The sequence below is a fragment of the Thunnus thynnus genome, chromosome 9 (assembly GCF_963924715.1).
Source record: "Thunnus thynnus chromosome 9, fThuThy2.1, whole genome shotgun sequence".
NCBI classification, from domain to species: Eukaryota; Metazoa; Chordata; class Actinopteri; order Scombriformes; family Scombridae; genus Thunnus; species Thunnus thynnus.
In genome coordinates this window covers 26,774,415-26,789,753 of record NC_089525.1, presented here as the reverse complement: position 1 = coordinate 26,789,753, position 15,339 = coordinate 26,774,415, and the positions used below count along the sequence as shown (strand labels likewise).

At 39.2% G+C, this 15,339-nt stretch overlaps 1 protein-coding gene across 3 annotated transcripts in view; it reads right to left on the bottom strand.

The window, feature by feature from the left end:
- The window catches only part of gria2b (glutamate receptor, ionotropic, AMPA 2b), a 56,188-nt gene that overhangs the window by 21,849 nt on the left and 19,000 nt on the right, over positions 1-15,339 (bottom strand). For all 3 annotated transcript variants that reach the window (XM_067599893.1, XM_067599895.1, XM_067599894.1), the window contains exon 3: positions 5,494-5,733. In XM_067599893.1, the coding sequence (XP_067455994.1) occupies positions 5,494-5,733 (240 nt within the window). The remainder of the gene's footprint in view (positions 1-5,493; positions 5,734-15,339) is intronic.

The window sequence follows — 15,339 nt, the reverse complement described above, 5'->3', positions numbered from 1 at the left end:
CTAGAGTCACATAGCATTATTATTATTTGTTACATATCCAGAAACTGTAGCTGTCCTTCCCAATGTAATAATACCCGCAAAATCTTGACTCTATTAATGTATAAAGTTGACATTTCAGCTGAGTATAGCACTGGACACATAGACATTCCTATTTTAATCTGTTGTGCATTCTAGACATGATCTGTCTATCCATATAATTCATCTTGTATTAAACTTATTATCAAAACGTTTCCAGGACTCAAGCAGAGACTTGGCTTCTCTAGTTTCCTCTGCAGTTCATATGCTACTGTATGATGCATATTCCCCTTGGATAAAAAATCTCTTCTCTTTAGAATGAGACATATGTTAGGTTTTGGCTTGCAGCCAACTTTATACCATCTATTCAAACAGGCACAGAGCTACCACTGCACTAGAAAGCAAAGATGTTATGTGACCTTGCATTTACCCCTAAGTTACCCTGGATTTAAAAGGTCGGCTGAGAATAAGCAGACAAAGTAGCGTTTTTGTTATTCAGCCATTTGACATACAGTAGCAATGGAGTTATCACAGCTGTGATATGGGAATCACTGTACACTTCCCCAGTCGGAAGATTATTTTTCTCTCTCGCTGTGATCGCATATGCAGCCTTGACTGTAAAAGCTTAACTTCATGCTCATTGATCAAAAACATCTCAGTGAGTTTATGTATGTGTATGTGAATGTATGAGCATATGCATAATATGATGCAAAAATATTCAAATGAGTCAAGAATAGGCTTATAAATAATGCATAAAGAAAAGCAATCCAATACCTACAAATGTAGCCCCATATTAGCTATAATCTCTTTGCTTCAAGCTATTGTTTCCTGAGTCATCTGCTGTGGTAAAGGTCCAACATCCATTCCCCAGGATTACCTGTCCACTTTCTGCATAATACAAACTGAAGCACCACTTACATCAATTGCTAAGTGGTTATAGTGCAGAATTTTGTGATTGCCTGTAGTGCATTATTATTATTCCTTAGGGATAAGGAAAGAGTGTTCATCTTCTCATGGTTGTTCATGACTTCAGCAACTTTTTAAATTGACAAAAAAAATCTAATAGGCAGGGCCCTAAAGATTATAAAACATGCTAATTAAAACAATCAAAATGTAAATTCAGTTTCAATAAAAGGAGGATAATAAGAAAAGTGCTGTTTTGTTTTTTTTTGTTTTTTTTTACCATGACAGCAGCAATAACCTTGTATTTAGGTGAGTGACATCATAATACAACCCTATCACCAGCCAAGAATGTTGATATTGGACAAGTCAGTTAAACTCCAGTGTATACTGTATTCAAAGACAAGGTTTTATAACATTCAACACCAATGTTATTATAAATTCTTGCTTCCTATAATATCTGTGCAATTACGGTATGGTGAAAGATTAGAGAAAGGCCTTCACCAAGTCTGTGATGGAGGCATGGTTAAAGTAAGGTATAGTTTACACTTAGTTAAACCTCCATTAACTGATTTTTGGAGGGCAATAGGAACAAACTGTGAACCAAACGGATGCCTATTTACACATCCAACAGAACAAAACTGCATCCATTTGGAGTTGTGTTTCTGTCCACCTGCTGATGAATGTAAGTCTGTTGCACTATTTTGCTCTCTACCAACAGTTTTATAGCTAGTTACTAACTTTGTCTGCCCACTGTTTGCTCTGGGCGCGTAGCATACGGTGAGTTTTTAGAGCTTTTCCACTAAAAACACCTGCCTGCCCCATCTGGAAAAGACGCTAATGAAAACAATTAGTTAAAAGACACACAAAAAAGTTAACATTAATTGCAGGTCTGTGAGGGGATGTAAACACAGATCAAAATAAGGGCACACTATCCTGCATTGGCATAGATAGAACGGTGTATTGAATGTAAAGCATGAGACAAGGAATAGTCTAATATCAATGTGATTGTGGATGTGATTCCTAGGGAGGCAGGATTGCTGACCAAAGACCCAGACTGTGAAAAAGGAATATATTTCCCATTCCCTTCCTTTCACTTTTTGTTTTCTTTTTCCTTTACCTCTAAAAGTCTGACTGAGAATGCATCTGCATTCAGGTAGACAAAGGGAAGCAAAAATGAAAGCTTCGAGTGCCTATCCACCCACAGATATACATCCATTATCTGAACTGACTAACTGACAACAGCTGACAATGATGGTGTTGGTTCAGCCATTAGTTTCAATGTGCTAATAGAATTCATCATAACCAGTGGAAACTCGATTGCCTCCTCTCCCTCGGCTCCCTCTTTGACTGAGAAACACCCACACACATCCTTGCATCATTTACCAACCTGCTCAGTCACAATCTCTCTCTCTTTCTCTCTCTCTCTCTCTCTCTCTCTTCATACTTCGGTTGCCATGGGAATGAGTGGATCATACTGACCTAATTAGACAGCCATGCAATGATGAAATATGCACAACAGGCCCTTTAGTGCCATTGCAGACGTACAGTATAGGGACAGCAGGTCAGAGCTAGCATTAGCAGGAAGACAATCTAAAACAGACGGTTGAAACCTGCCTGCTGATTTTGGAGGGGGGCAGTATTTGATTCTGGGAAGACATAGCAATGACTGCTGGGAGAACTGGTGGAAGGAGATGAGAGGGAGGGTGTAGCATAAGAGACATAGAAGGAGATGCTATAGATAGATAAACAGAAAACGGAGTATGTGCATGTGGGGAAAAAGGTGCAATGGGAGAGTTTAAGTGATGTGAAACTAGAAAGTTAGAGCAAAGATGCATTAAATCCCTCCTAAGCCATTGGCACTAAATTGTATTCAGCCTAAACACTAGTGTATAGACAGTAGCGATCCCACTTCTCTGAGCAGATTCACTTCCTATTACCTTAAGCTAGTGCATTATTCAAATGTTCTCCTAAGCCATTTTTGGGCATTCATCAGGTATCATTCCAACATCCTCAAAGTGCTTTTTGAAAGGGATCACAAAACTCCTCTTTATAGTGCTGAAAATAAAAAATAATGAGTGATTTTCATTCTATAATAAGAAGTAAAAATGGGGTTTATAAAATGTAACCTGAAAGTAGAGCACCCTTATTAGATATGAAAGAAAGAGAGAAAGAAAGAAAAAGAAAAGACTCGATAATGTTATTCCACTGTAACCGGATACTGTTGAGGTCTTAATTCTACGCTTTCATTGCAGTAACAGTGTTAAAATAGAATGGAGCTCTATCTGTGGGAGAGATTTCCTTTTCGGTGCTGGATGGTCCCTCTGTGCTGCAGGAGGCTACATTGTTCTCCAAGGGTAAAAGTCACAGAATCACAATTAGCAGATGACACTATGAAAAGAGTTACATGACACAGCAAAATGAGATAACATGCAAGCAGTAATTGTGTATTCCCTTTAACTCTCTTTATTTTTGCTCTTATCTTCTGTACACTTTACACATGGCTTTCTGACATGTGATATTCAGGCACTCTCACGTGTTAAATGCTAGCTTGATGTAAGTAAGAATAAAAAAGCTTACATCTCCAGGCTTATAAAACATGTACTGCATGTGGAACTGTTCAGACAGTAGAGAAAATATCCCCTAAAAACACGTAACGTTAATTCCAGATTCATATCAATGCTGAATTGAAAATAATCATGATGAAAGGAATCAAAGGATAGAGACAGAACAGATTTGAATATGAAGTAAATCTGGATATTATTGCTTGAGGGTATATAATTTTTCATCTTTGGTTGCCTTTGCATAAAATCAGGCTCAGCCCATGATCTTATCAAGGATGGAAATTAAAGGTGCACAGGCTCAGCATAATGATACTTTAATTTTGCCTACAGTGTTTTCCAAAAAAAATTTTTTTTTAAGTAAAGGACATTATCATGTCTGTATTAATGACTTTCATTTACTTAAATGGGCAGGACACTGATAATGAGTGCCGGCATGCCTGCAACAACTTTTAATTTTCAGCCACTACTACAAAACATTTATTTATCATCTTGGGGAAACTGTATGTACAAAAGATTTATAAAGGTGGTTTGTTGTATCTGACATTAAGGTAGAGATTGTGACCAGTCACCAGCTCTTTAAATCCACTAACAAGATGTGTGCTTGTATGTGTGTGTGTGTGTCTTTGGTGTCATGGTGCGTGGGGGTATCTGTCGCCTCACTAAAAAGCACCATTGACCCAGAGGCCAACAGCACAAGACTGGGTAGCTCCCAGGTATGAATGTCCATTCTCTGAATGTGAAGCAGTGCAGAGCTAAAAAACAACCTACAAGACAAACCTCACTATACTATGAGTAAAACCTTCCATGGACACCACTCATGGCTTTGCTGTAGGTTAAGATACTGTATGTCTTTTACAGTAAATCAAGCCTTTTGGGGCCCATTGCAGGATTTTGTAACCCCTCCCCTAATGTGCAAAAGTGTAACAATTAACTAATTTATGACTTTTAAAATGCTTGCAAGAAAAAAAAAACAATCTAAACAACATCTGTTTTGTACAGTGGCATTCTTTTGGAAATTGCATGGTGCTTTATGTTGCTGATACTGTGCAAAAACAAAATTGGGGAGTTTTTCTTTATGTACTTACATTATAATGAGAAATGAATAGAGGAAACCATTCACTCTTCAGTAAGAGCCTTTTAGATGGCTGAAGTGCCCTACTAAGCCTATGGGATGATTTATGCCTCACTCTGTCTCTCTTTAAAAATTCTTATTTGGTACAATTGCATCATTTTCAAGAGCTAACTGTCTGCATAATTGCAGATTACATACAGAGAAGGTTGATTTCTCTGCTGTCTAGCACAGTAATATGTGCACAGTTTTAGCGGTGAAGCCAGATGGAATTTTCCGAGTGCTCACTATATTCATATCATGAGCGTGTAATGCAAACAAATGACGCTTCTATTTAGAATGAGTGTGGAAGTCCAGAGCTGCAGGGCACATCACCTCTACTGCATGTCAGAGATGACTCTGACTACCTCCCCTCCCCTTGATATTCCATAAAACAGACTCTCAAACACAGGAGGTGCTATAGTTGATTGAATGTGACAAGCTGTTTGTCATGAACCAAAATTCCCTTTACCTCGTTTTACATGTGTGGTGCTACTTATTTGCTGTGTGTTGTGTACGTAACATTGTTGTTTGTGGGGAAAGAAACTTTTTGAACACAACCTTTATAGAGACTATCATTCAAATTTTAATCAACTGGCAATCACTGATGCCAGTTTAAAATGAAAATAATGGGATGTCATGAGAGGGGAAATGATGGTCCACTCTAACTATCTAGTTATGTAGCTCCATATGAGTCCTTTTGATGAATGCCATGCTCTCCAAACCCAAATGAAAAGTACAGCACATCATGAGGCGCAACTAAATCTATAAGAAGTCAGTCCCATCTTTTTATGATGTCATTTTAAGATAAGAACATTGGTGAAAGCTTTTAGTGAATCACAACTGGTGAATCACAGCTTTCAAAAACATGCTTTCAAAACCAACATAATGGTGTCCGTGTCTTACCTCGATCACTGTCATACAGGTAGGCAAACTTGTCCCACTTGTAGTACTCTATAAGGCTGAGGAGGGGTCCCTTGATATCAGGTCTCATCTGGATGATGAACTGCTGATTCCCATCCAGAGGGAAGCTGGGCGATATGAAGGAGACATGGAGCGTCCCACAAAATGACGTGATGGTGTTGACAGATTTCTTGTCGTAGAATCCAAAAATGGCGTACACTCCTCTTGAAAACTGTGAACAGACTGAAGCAGAGAAAAGGGGAATGTTAAGGTATGTTGCTTGTCACACATCCTTAACGTCTTGACATCTTGAATAACGTATGTTTCACTTTCATGCCAGGAACGATTTTGTCAGATCAATTTTAGAAACAAACTCTTCCTACATTCCTACAACTCTCTGCCATAACTCACTAACAATGTATATACCCCAAGACCTTTATTGCAATCCTTTAGTGCACATTAGGGCTGCACACAACTATTAAGGGATGTCTCTTTCAGTTTCTCTTTCAGCTGATTAATGGATAGCTTTTTCCATAAGCTCTGCCAGGGGAGTGCTTGTATTGTACAGTAAAAGATCCACTGTACACCAGTCACTATGTGAAACTTTTATGAGTGGCCCTATGACTTTTTGAAACAGTGGGAATAAGAGATGTTGAAGTGCCATATGAGTCACACACTCGCCAAAACTGTACATTAATTCTTCATCTGGGATTTCCAACTGTGCTGCACCATGATATGCTGTAATGGTGCTGTCTTCTCTTCAGTTTCTGTTTTGGCAGAAAACCATTTCAGGCTTTTCCTGTGAGAATACTTGGCAGGGGAAATATGCTACAGTACACTTCTTTACCTACTACCTATTAGCAGTATGTATCCATTGTAGTTTATATAATATCCTTAACACATCTTCTTCTGACACCATTAAACTTGAATCATTGCATTTGTTAGGATTCTTTTAGGGTATCCATCCAGCATTTATGATGATTCCGTAAATTTGCATCCAGGTTATTTGTATTACATTTTCATCCTGTTGACTTTGCAAAATCACCTTTGTTCAATAATTTATGACCCATGCTCCAGCACATACAGTAAAGTACCTTTTCCGGCCTCTAACATTCATTATGCACAGACCAGTAAAGGGTCCTGTGGACTGAAGGTAAACATGAATACTGAATGTCTCAGTAATCCTTAGGTTGCATGCTGTTTCTCAAACTTGTACTGGGGTCAGCAGATTGGCATGTTGCTTGTAAATGTGTATTGATCAAATGTAAGTTAATCAGGCTTATTGACTTGGACATATGTGTCCTCCAATGTAATTAATCTAATGAGGCATTTCCTTTTCCACAGTATAACTCGGATAACTTGCTGACATAGGGGACTTGAGTCCATACATCAAATATTAAGTACTGTAAGGACCCTGCCACTTCTGAACTGGCAGTAGCAGCTATCTTTGATGAAATGCAAACATGCTATGCAGCATGAAGAGTGAAGGTTGTGGTCTTAGCAACATGCAAATTAGGGAATGTTAACAAAAACAAAATGCATTAAAGGTTTCCTGTTCAGACTTTATGTCAAGGAGTAATGTTTTCTAAAGAGTTATTCAATCCCTGCTTTAATGTTTCGCACAAACAACCAGTGAGTGCTCTGCACAGCCACTTTCTTGTACTGTTGAGCACTGAGCAGCTTCATTAGTGACGTTTGGGGCAATAACAGCAGCTCATTAAAATTTGTCTTTGGCAAATGAATCAAGTAGCCTGCAGTCTTCTGTCTCTCTCCATTCTCGAACTTTGTCAAAACAGATTCACTTGGATCACAGACACATCACATTATAACTAACTCCCCATGTCTCCAACAGAGATGCTAAGTGAATTCTTTTTCAGGTGCTCCTGGTTCCACAAGTAAACGTCCTGTTCATTTTGTGCACAGAAAATGGTAGGTGACAGTTGGAGAAAATCAAAGGCATCAATGGACATGAAACTTCAAGGAGCAACCACATCAGAAAATATCCAGATTTTTGTTAAAAAGTTAAAGGTGCAAGCCTGTGTACATAAAAATGAGAGGGGAGATGTTGACTATGACTCCCAAGGTGCATTTCAGTAAGAAACATTCATCACCAAGCTAACAGTGGACAAAAGCTACAGATTGAAAATAAATGAAACAATTTACAGCTAAAATCAACTTACTTTGGTTTCTGGGTCGATTTTGAATGAATCTGTTAACCAAGGTGCAATGTTTTGTCGTCAACTGCAATGACATTTGAATTTGCTACAGCTCTAAAACCCTCTGGCTTTTTGTCCATAGTAACAGTGGCTGAGATTTATTGATAATGTAGTATTTAGAGCCATGTACTACGCCAAACTCACAGAAAAAATATGATTTTTCAAAAACAAAGTCTAAATAATTAGAAGTGGTGGCCATAACATAGAGCTATAGCACACTTAGTCTCCCTTGTTTCTATGTTGAGATGCAATAAGGATATCTATGATAGGATGGCTATTTTTATTATACCATCCCTTATGAATTGAGCAAAAAATGTAAAAGTGTGTTTATTGCACACTGAAGCAATATTTCATGAGGATGGGAGAGTGTTCATTCACTTATCAAACTCATATTTTCCACTTATTCTGAAGTATTCAAACCATTCGCACAATAATCAAAAGCCAGCTTCTCCATCCTTAAGGCTACTTCAACCCCCGCTGCCTTTTACCCCTCAGAGTTCAAAAAACATGCAGAGCTCATCAAGAATGGGCCAGCATAAGTGAGGGCAAGGCCAGCTTTCATCCACTGCCAGTATTCATGTGCTTCCAAAATCTTTACAGCTCCGTCGACTCAAGCAATTAAATGTTCATCACAGACACCCGAGACAAACCGTTAACGGCAGTCCGATCACTTCCATCAGTCTGTGGCACTGTTCCTAATCTCTTTAACAGATGACAGTGGACAGTGATGTGGCCACAGAGAGATCAGACCTCACTAATCTAATTTCAGTTTTGTCTAACTGGGAGCTAATAGAAAATGATTTTGTACAATTCAGTGAAGGCGAATGAAACGAGGTTACATGTAGATGTAAATCTGTAGGTCTGATAGTGAAGTAGGGCATATTAGATCAACCCCCATTCAAAGTCATTTACTTGTTATTTTAATGATCAATTTATCACTTAAATGAACCAGAACAAGACTACTTTATATACTCCACTATGTTTCAGAGATATTCATTTAATTGACGACTTTAGTTGCTGGTTAGTTTTGCATGTGAAAATCCATGAATGAATTATGAGATGATTGGCCCCTGGGCATAGACACATATAGTACAAGGGTAAGAGTATGATTAAATAAGATTTTGAATGCAGAAATTTTGCTTGTAATGGAGTATTTTTTTTAATATTGCAGTATTGCTATTTTTACTTTTGTAAAGGATCTGAATATAGCTTTCACTACTGATTACCTATGGCTCATAATTTTCAGCAAAGATTAATTTTCACCAAAAAATTCAATTCCCAGATTAACATAAAACTGATTTTCACCCAGATTCTCTGGCCCCATAATGTTTCCTGCTGCAAGAGGTCAGTAGACACCATAGTTTACAGTAAATGACATTCTTTTGTAATGAGCTGAGCTCAGAAAATCTGAAGACTGTTTATGAAAAGAAGAATGGGGAGGAATTGCTGACTGTATTACTGATTTTATTTTCTGATTTAAAAAAAAAAATAGAATATAAATAAAATTAAAGTTTTTTTCTGATTATAAAAACTGAAAATTATGAGGCATACACTCATGGTGCATCTGTCTACAAAGAGCTGCTGGAAAATGTAGAAACTATGTGCCCCGTTCTCAAATTGGAAGAATAATATAAATACCCAAATTCCCTGTTTCACCGTGGTTTCCTCATCAACCTTTTCTCTTAAGCATTGCATCCCCTTTTTCATATGAAGTGATCTGGAATTCTGCTTGAGCCATTTTAACTCTCTTTATGCTTAGCAATGCTCACATTGTTTCACAGAGAGAAAAAAGAAGCATCCAGTCTGATCATGGTATCACAGAAAAGAATAAATAAAATATATTATCTTGCTCCTCATTGCCACCCCCTGATGCTAATAGAGCTGTAGAGTTTCTTTCTGTCTCTGTGTCATGTCTGTCCATTGTCATGTTACTAAGGCTTTCTTTGCTGACACTCTCACTGGTGAGCTTGCTGAGTTTGCCTAGGATTAAAACTCTCTGAGCTCATGCTTAGAGACTGGATATCCCCATGACTGTGCTGCAGCTTATGCCAGAGCGAACAGTTTGACAACATGTTACTTTATTACCAAATATGGTAATTCACTTCCAGAAGCAATGCACTACCCGTTTTTCCACGCAGTGAATGTTCAGAGGATTTTGCCAGCTATGGAACGTGACAGCAAAAGAATGAAGAGCAAGAGGTTTTTAATGGGCGAGGCATCTATGTGTGTTTCTACAAAGAGGAATTTAGAAATGTTTAATTAAGGAAGAAAAGCCAGCCACATACAGACGCTCTCAGAAACAGTGAGGATTGTGGAAAAAGCCATTAAGCTTCTGTCACATCTGACTGCTTTTCAATGAAACCGGGGAGTATTCGCCCTCAGAAACTCCCCTCAGAACACAGAAAAAAATGAAGTGACTGTGTAAATATTTTTTTCTAGTGTTGACAAGGTAAATCTTTTTTTTTTTCTAGTGTTGACAAGGTCACCCTAATTAGGCACCATGAGCAAAATGTTGAAACAAATCTTATTATTACTCACTGCTGGGCCTGTAAGCTGTGGTTTAGACCCAGTTTTCCCTCTCTATCTTTTTATTCAAAATGCAGTTTACACTTATTAATCTGGGGAATGTTCAAGTAAGATAAACACACTGTCAGTAATCCTAACATTGTAGTTAGCAGACAACAAAATATGTGTGTGCTTGTATTTGTGTGTTCGTCTGTGTTTGGTTGTGTGTGTGTGTGTGTGTGTGTGTGTGTGTGTGTGTGTGTGTGTGTGTTGGTCTCAAATTCCCCACAATTTTTTTTTGTAATTCTTTCATCTGTGATGAGGGCAATGTAAAATATGTGACGTAGAACAAGTACAGTGCAGACAATCATTGTGCAAGTTATGATTCAGTTTTTGTCGGCTGCATTTCAAATGTCACCAAAAAATATGTTATTTGAAAAAAGAACAAGAACAAGTATATCAGGAAAACAGATTTATAAAAGTGTGGCTTGGATGAAGGCCATGCATCAGCACTTTCTGCATTGGAGTATTTGCAAAGAAAATTACTTCTTTATCGAAAAGGCTTAGAGAGCAACAAGGTTGGAATGTAAAATACCATGGTCTTAAAACTGAGAGCCTTGGATTCTGTTTCCTAACACATTTGATAGCTTTCGAAACCTGTCCTCACAAGAAAAACGACAGTATAGGTCTAAAATTCAGGCTGGAAAAATGACCTATGGTGTCATTTTTGCCATCTAGTGGCCATAGTAATTATGACCCGAGGAGTTGACGCAGTTCAGATGAAGTCAATTTAAGATGATTTGATAAGACAACACCACAACATGCCACAAAATTATTCCATTTTTCATCCTTCATGGAGAATTATATGAAAGTTTGGGTGGCCATAGACTCAGAAGACAGAAGTGAAATTGTAATTTTCAAAATCCAATGAAAGCTGATGCCTATTTTTATTATTTCTTTATTAATGAGCCTGGTCAGGACATTCATATAAAATGCAGGTTTTTTTCAGCATATTATACATATTTAGTCAACATATTATTTGTGATCATTTGATATTAACTGATTTAATGCTGATAATGCTAAATTTAAAATATTTAGTAAAATAAGTTTTATGAAGTTGAGAATAGTGAATGTAATTATCAAGATGAAAAAAATGTACTGTATGCCTCCCTGAAATTTCAGAATTAAAATAAATTTGTATATGATGTATGTACATAGTGCATTAGAATATACAGTATGCATAGTGGCATTAAACAGAAAACATGATGGTTCATTTGCAGATATGTCGGGTTTATGATTGTTCAGTCTAGACTTAGGATCAGGTTAATGGCTGGATTCTAGAAAAGATTCTCATTTTCTGTTTTCTGTAGTCCATGTATCCTATTATCTCAGATGTATGGGCACTCATCACACTCTTTGGTCATCAGAAGGTCCTAATCACCTCATTATCATCAGGATGTTAAATCTGTCGCAGCAGTGACTCTGGCACTGCGTATCACCTTCCAAGGAGAAGGTGCACCCTGTGAAATATATTTAGCCGTCCCAATTAGCTGACCTCATTTTCACCACTGTGGCACCGAAGGCATCTCCACCACTCAGCCAATGTTTACATTACTGCTACATCACTGATCAAAGATTAAACTTGCATAAATTAACCGCTCATAAAACATCCAACTTCAGCTGATGTCTAATATGTTTTGCATTAGTTTGAAATTTCATGAGAAGTTGAAGCAGTTGAAGTTGTTCAGTCCTTGAACAAAACATTACTAAAACTTTTTTTTAAATTCTCAGTTTGTGTTTGCATTAAATGTGACGTGCATTACTGGCAACAGATGACAGGCATTTATTCTCTTAAAGTCAAAACTGTGTTAAACCGAATAAAAGCTGAACTTATTATCATCCCAAATGAGACAACAAAACATAGTGTACACTACTAAGTTTGACCATGATAAAATTATTACATGGCTATTCTTTTTTGGGTAAGTGTGACCGGTGTCAATTTAGGCATTAACATATAAGCAGAGGAATATCAGAAAATAGATTGAGATTTTGGAGAAAAAAAAAAAAGAAAAACTTCTCTCTGGTGGCCTGGCCTTGGCACAGCCTGAAGAAATAACATGAGGTCGCCGCCCTGTGGGCCCACCACAGGACCGGGGTCAGATGTGTTGCCAAACAGGCAGCAGGCAAGGGCGGGGACTTGGACGTGCTGATCCCAGATCCCATCGCAAACTGGTTTTAGAGACCAGGGTGAACCATCACCTCCCTGGTGGGGAAGGAGCTGGAACTAGTGCAGGAGGTGGAGTGGTACTGACTAGTCCCTGGCTGAGTGCAGTGGTGTTGGAGTTCTCTCCATGGAATGAGAGGGTCACCTTGCGACTATGTGTTGCTAGGAGGAAGACTCTGACTGTTTTTTGTGCATATGCGTCAAACAGCAGTTTGGAGTATATGGCTTTCTTGGTGTCTCTGGGAGGGAGTCCATAGTTCTCCTGGGGGTCTTCAATGCTCACATGGGCAATGATGGATCTGATCTGCAGCTGCATGTCTTGGACACTTAGGTAAAGAGAGGAGCAGAGCTGTCAGTAGATTACCACCTGGTGGTGAGTTGGATCAGGTGGTGAGGTAGGCTGCCAGGCAGACCTGGAAGACCCAAACAAGTAGTGAGGGTAGACTGGGAACATCCGGTGGAAGCCCCAGTCCGTGAGCTCTTCAACTCCCACCTCTGGAGGAATTTCTCCTGTATCCTGGGGGAGGCTGAGGACATGGAATCTGAGTGGGCCATGTTCAGGACCTCAGTTGTGGAGGCAGCTGCTCAGAGTTGTGGCTGGAAGGTCATCGGTGCCAGTCAGGGTGGCAACCCAAGAATTCGCTGTTGGACACCAGAGGAGAAGGAGGCCCTCAGGCTGAGGAAGGAGGCCTTTCGGGTCTGGTTGTCCCAGGGGTCTCCTGAAGCAGCAGATGGGTACTGAAGGGCCAAAAGGACGGCAACTCACATGGTTGCTGGGCGCGGGAGGAGTTTGGGGAGGCCATGAAGAAAGACTTTCAGTTAGCTTCAAAGAAGTTCTGGCAAACCATCAGGCAAAATGGATAAGAAAGGCTAGGACAGCACACCGAGTTTACCATTTTAACTGCCACACCTATATATTTTTCATAAACCATCAGGCAACTCAGGAAGGGGAAGCAGGACTTAGCCAAAGCTGTTTTCAGCAGCCTGGGATGAGTCAGCACCTTCAAATCTGAGGCCATGCTCTGCCAGGAAAAAGTGGACTGCTCCCTCTGGGTTGGGAGTGAATTGCTGCCCCAAGTGGAGGAGTTCAAGCATCTCGGGGTCTTATTCAAAAGTGAGGGTAAAATGAAGTGTGAGGTTGACAGGCGGATCGGTGCAGCCATCAGCAGTAATGCAGGTGGTGTACCAGACCATTGTGGTGAAGAAAGAGCTGAGCTCTCAATTAACCAGTCGGTCTATGTCCCAACCCTCACCTATGGTCACGAGAGAGAGATCTCTCTCTATATACATATATAAGGAATCTCTGTCTGTCTGTGTGTTTGTCCTTTGCATATCTCGAGAAACATTCATCTGATCTACTTCATATCTGGCAGGTGGATTGCTGAGGAATCATGTTAGTGCAGTGTCGATGTGTGCAGTTGTTTGAATGAGCTGTTCTCAAGAAATATATAAAAATACCTCATAAACAATATTGCTTCTACAGTGTTGATTTGCTTCTTCCTCTGCCCGTGGAGTCAATGAGCGGAAATACAGACAGCGACACTCTGGCATTGTGGTCAGAGGTGGGATTACATCTGTAGTGTTAATGACTTGAAAAAATTTAAGAGACTTAAGCTCTACTATTGAGCTGTGAAGTGTGAACAAAATTTGGCATGTACGTTCAAGATTTAGTGCTGGATGTCTCAGGCACATTCAGAAATATATAAAAATACCTTATAAACAACGTTGATTCTGCTTCTTCTGCATGTGGATTCAACAAGTGGAAATACAGGCAGGGCTAATCTATAAATGCAACCCACATTGTTTTCAGAGATGAAATTACTTCTGTAGTGATAAGAACTACCATAGAGAATGAAGTGAAAAAGTTTAGAGAGTTAAGCTCTATTCCTGTTCCTCACAGATGGGAACTTTGTATGTATGTTCAAGATATAATGCAGGATGTCTCAGGCACATTTTAAATGGGCACCACAGTTCAGCCGATCAACTTCTGCATTTGAAGCGTTTAGGGAGCATCGGTAAATTGTAGCATCTATCGATAGTCTGCATGAGAGACGTTTAGGGGACAGGCGCTGTTCTCTCTAGGTATTGAGAAATCAGCCCTTTCCAAACAGGCACATTTTGAACGGGCACTGCACTAGTTAAATAAAATTAAAGCATTTTCATTGTAGGCTTCACAGAGGGTTTTTATGTATTTGTAGTGATCAGAGGGATCATTCATTAAATCAGCAGTGGATAACATATTTGATATTTAATAGAAGACTAACACCGGCTGAGTGCATCAGTAGAATGGTGAATCAGTCTTAAACACACATACACACACATACCACGTCACTGTCGTGATGATCATCAGCAGTCTGGTCACAGCTAACAGAACTGACTGTTAGATATCTCACCCTCTCTAACACTCCTGTTCTCACCACAGTGAAAGGCTTCAGGACTTTGGGGCTTTAATATAAAACTGATCTGTCACCAGCTGGCAAGGCAGCTTTAAGCCACCACCCCTTCCGTCAAAGCAACCTGAACACATCTGTCACTGATATAGTTTCTGAATGGGTAGACTTTGACCTTGTGTATTGTAAAAACTGGACAAACTAGGTGGTTTGTTTGTGGCTTCCAAAATAACCCAAAATGACAAAAAGTAATAACTCATATGAGGCAATTCTAACTGCCACCGTTATGTTTAAGAATGGCTACGTTTACTAGGGGTGTACCCGAATACAAAGTCTACAAGTCACCGACTGACCTGCGCCCCGAGGCAGCCCTGTCTGCTGAAAATGATGTTCATATACAATTAATGTGCATTAGTGGATATGTTTTTAAGAAAACATTTATATTGAATGTATCTAGAAATGTTGACTGTCAACTTATTTAATTTGTTTTCCAATATTCACTCCTGGAATTTGA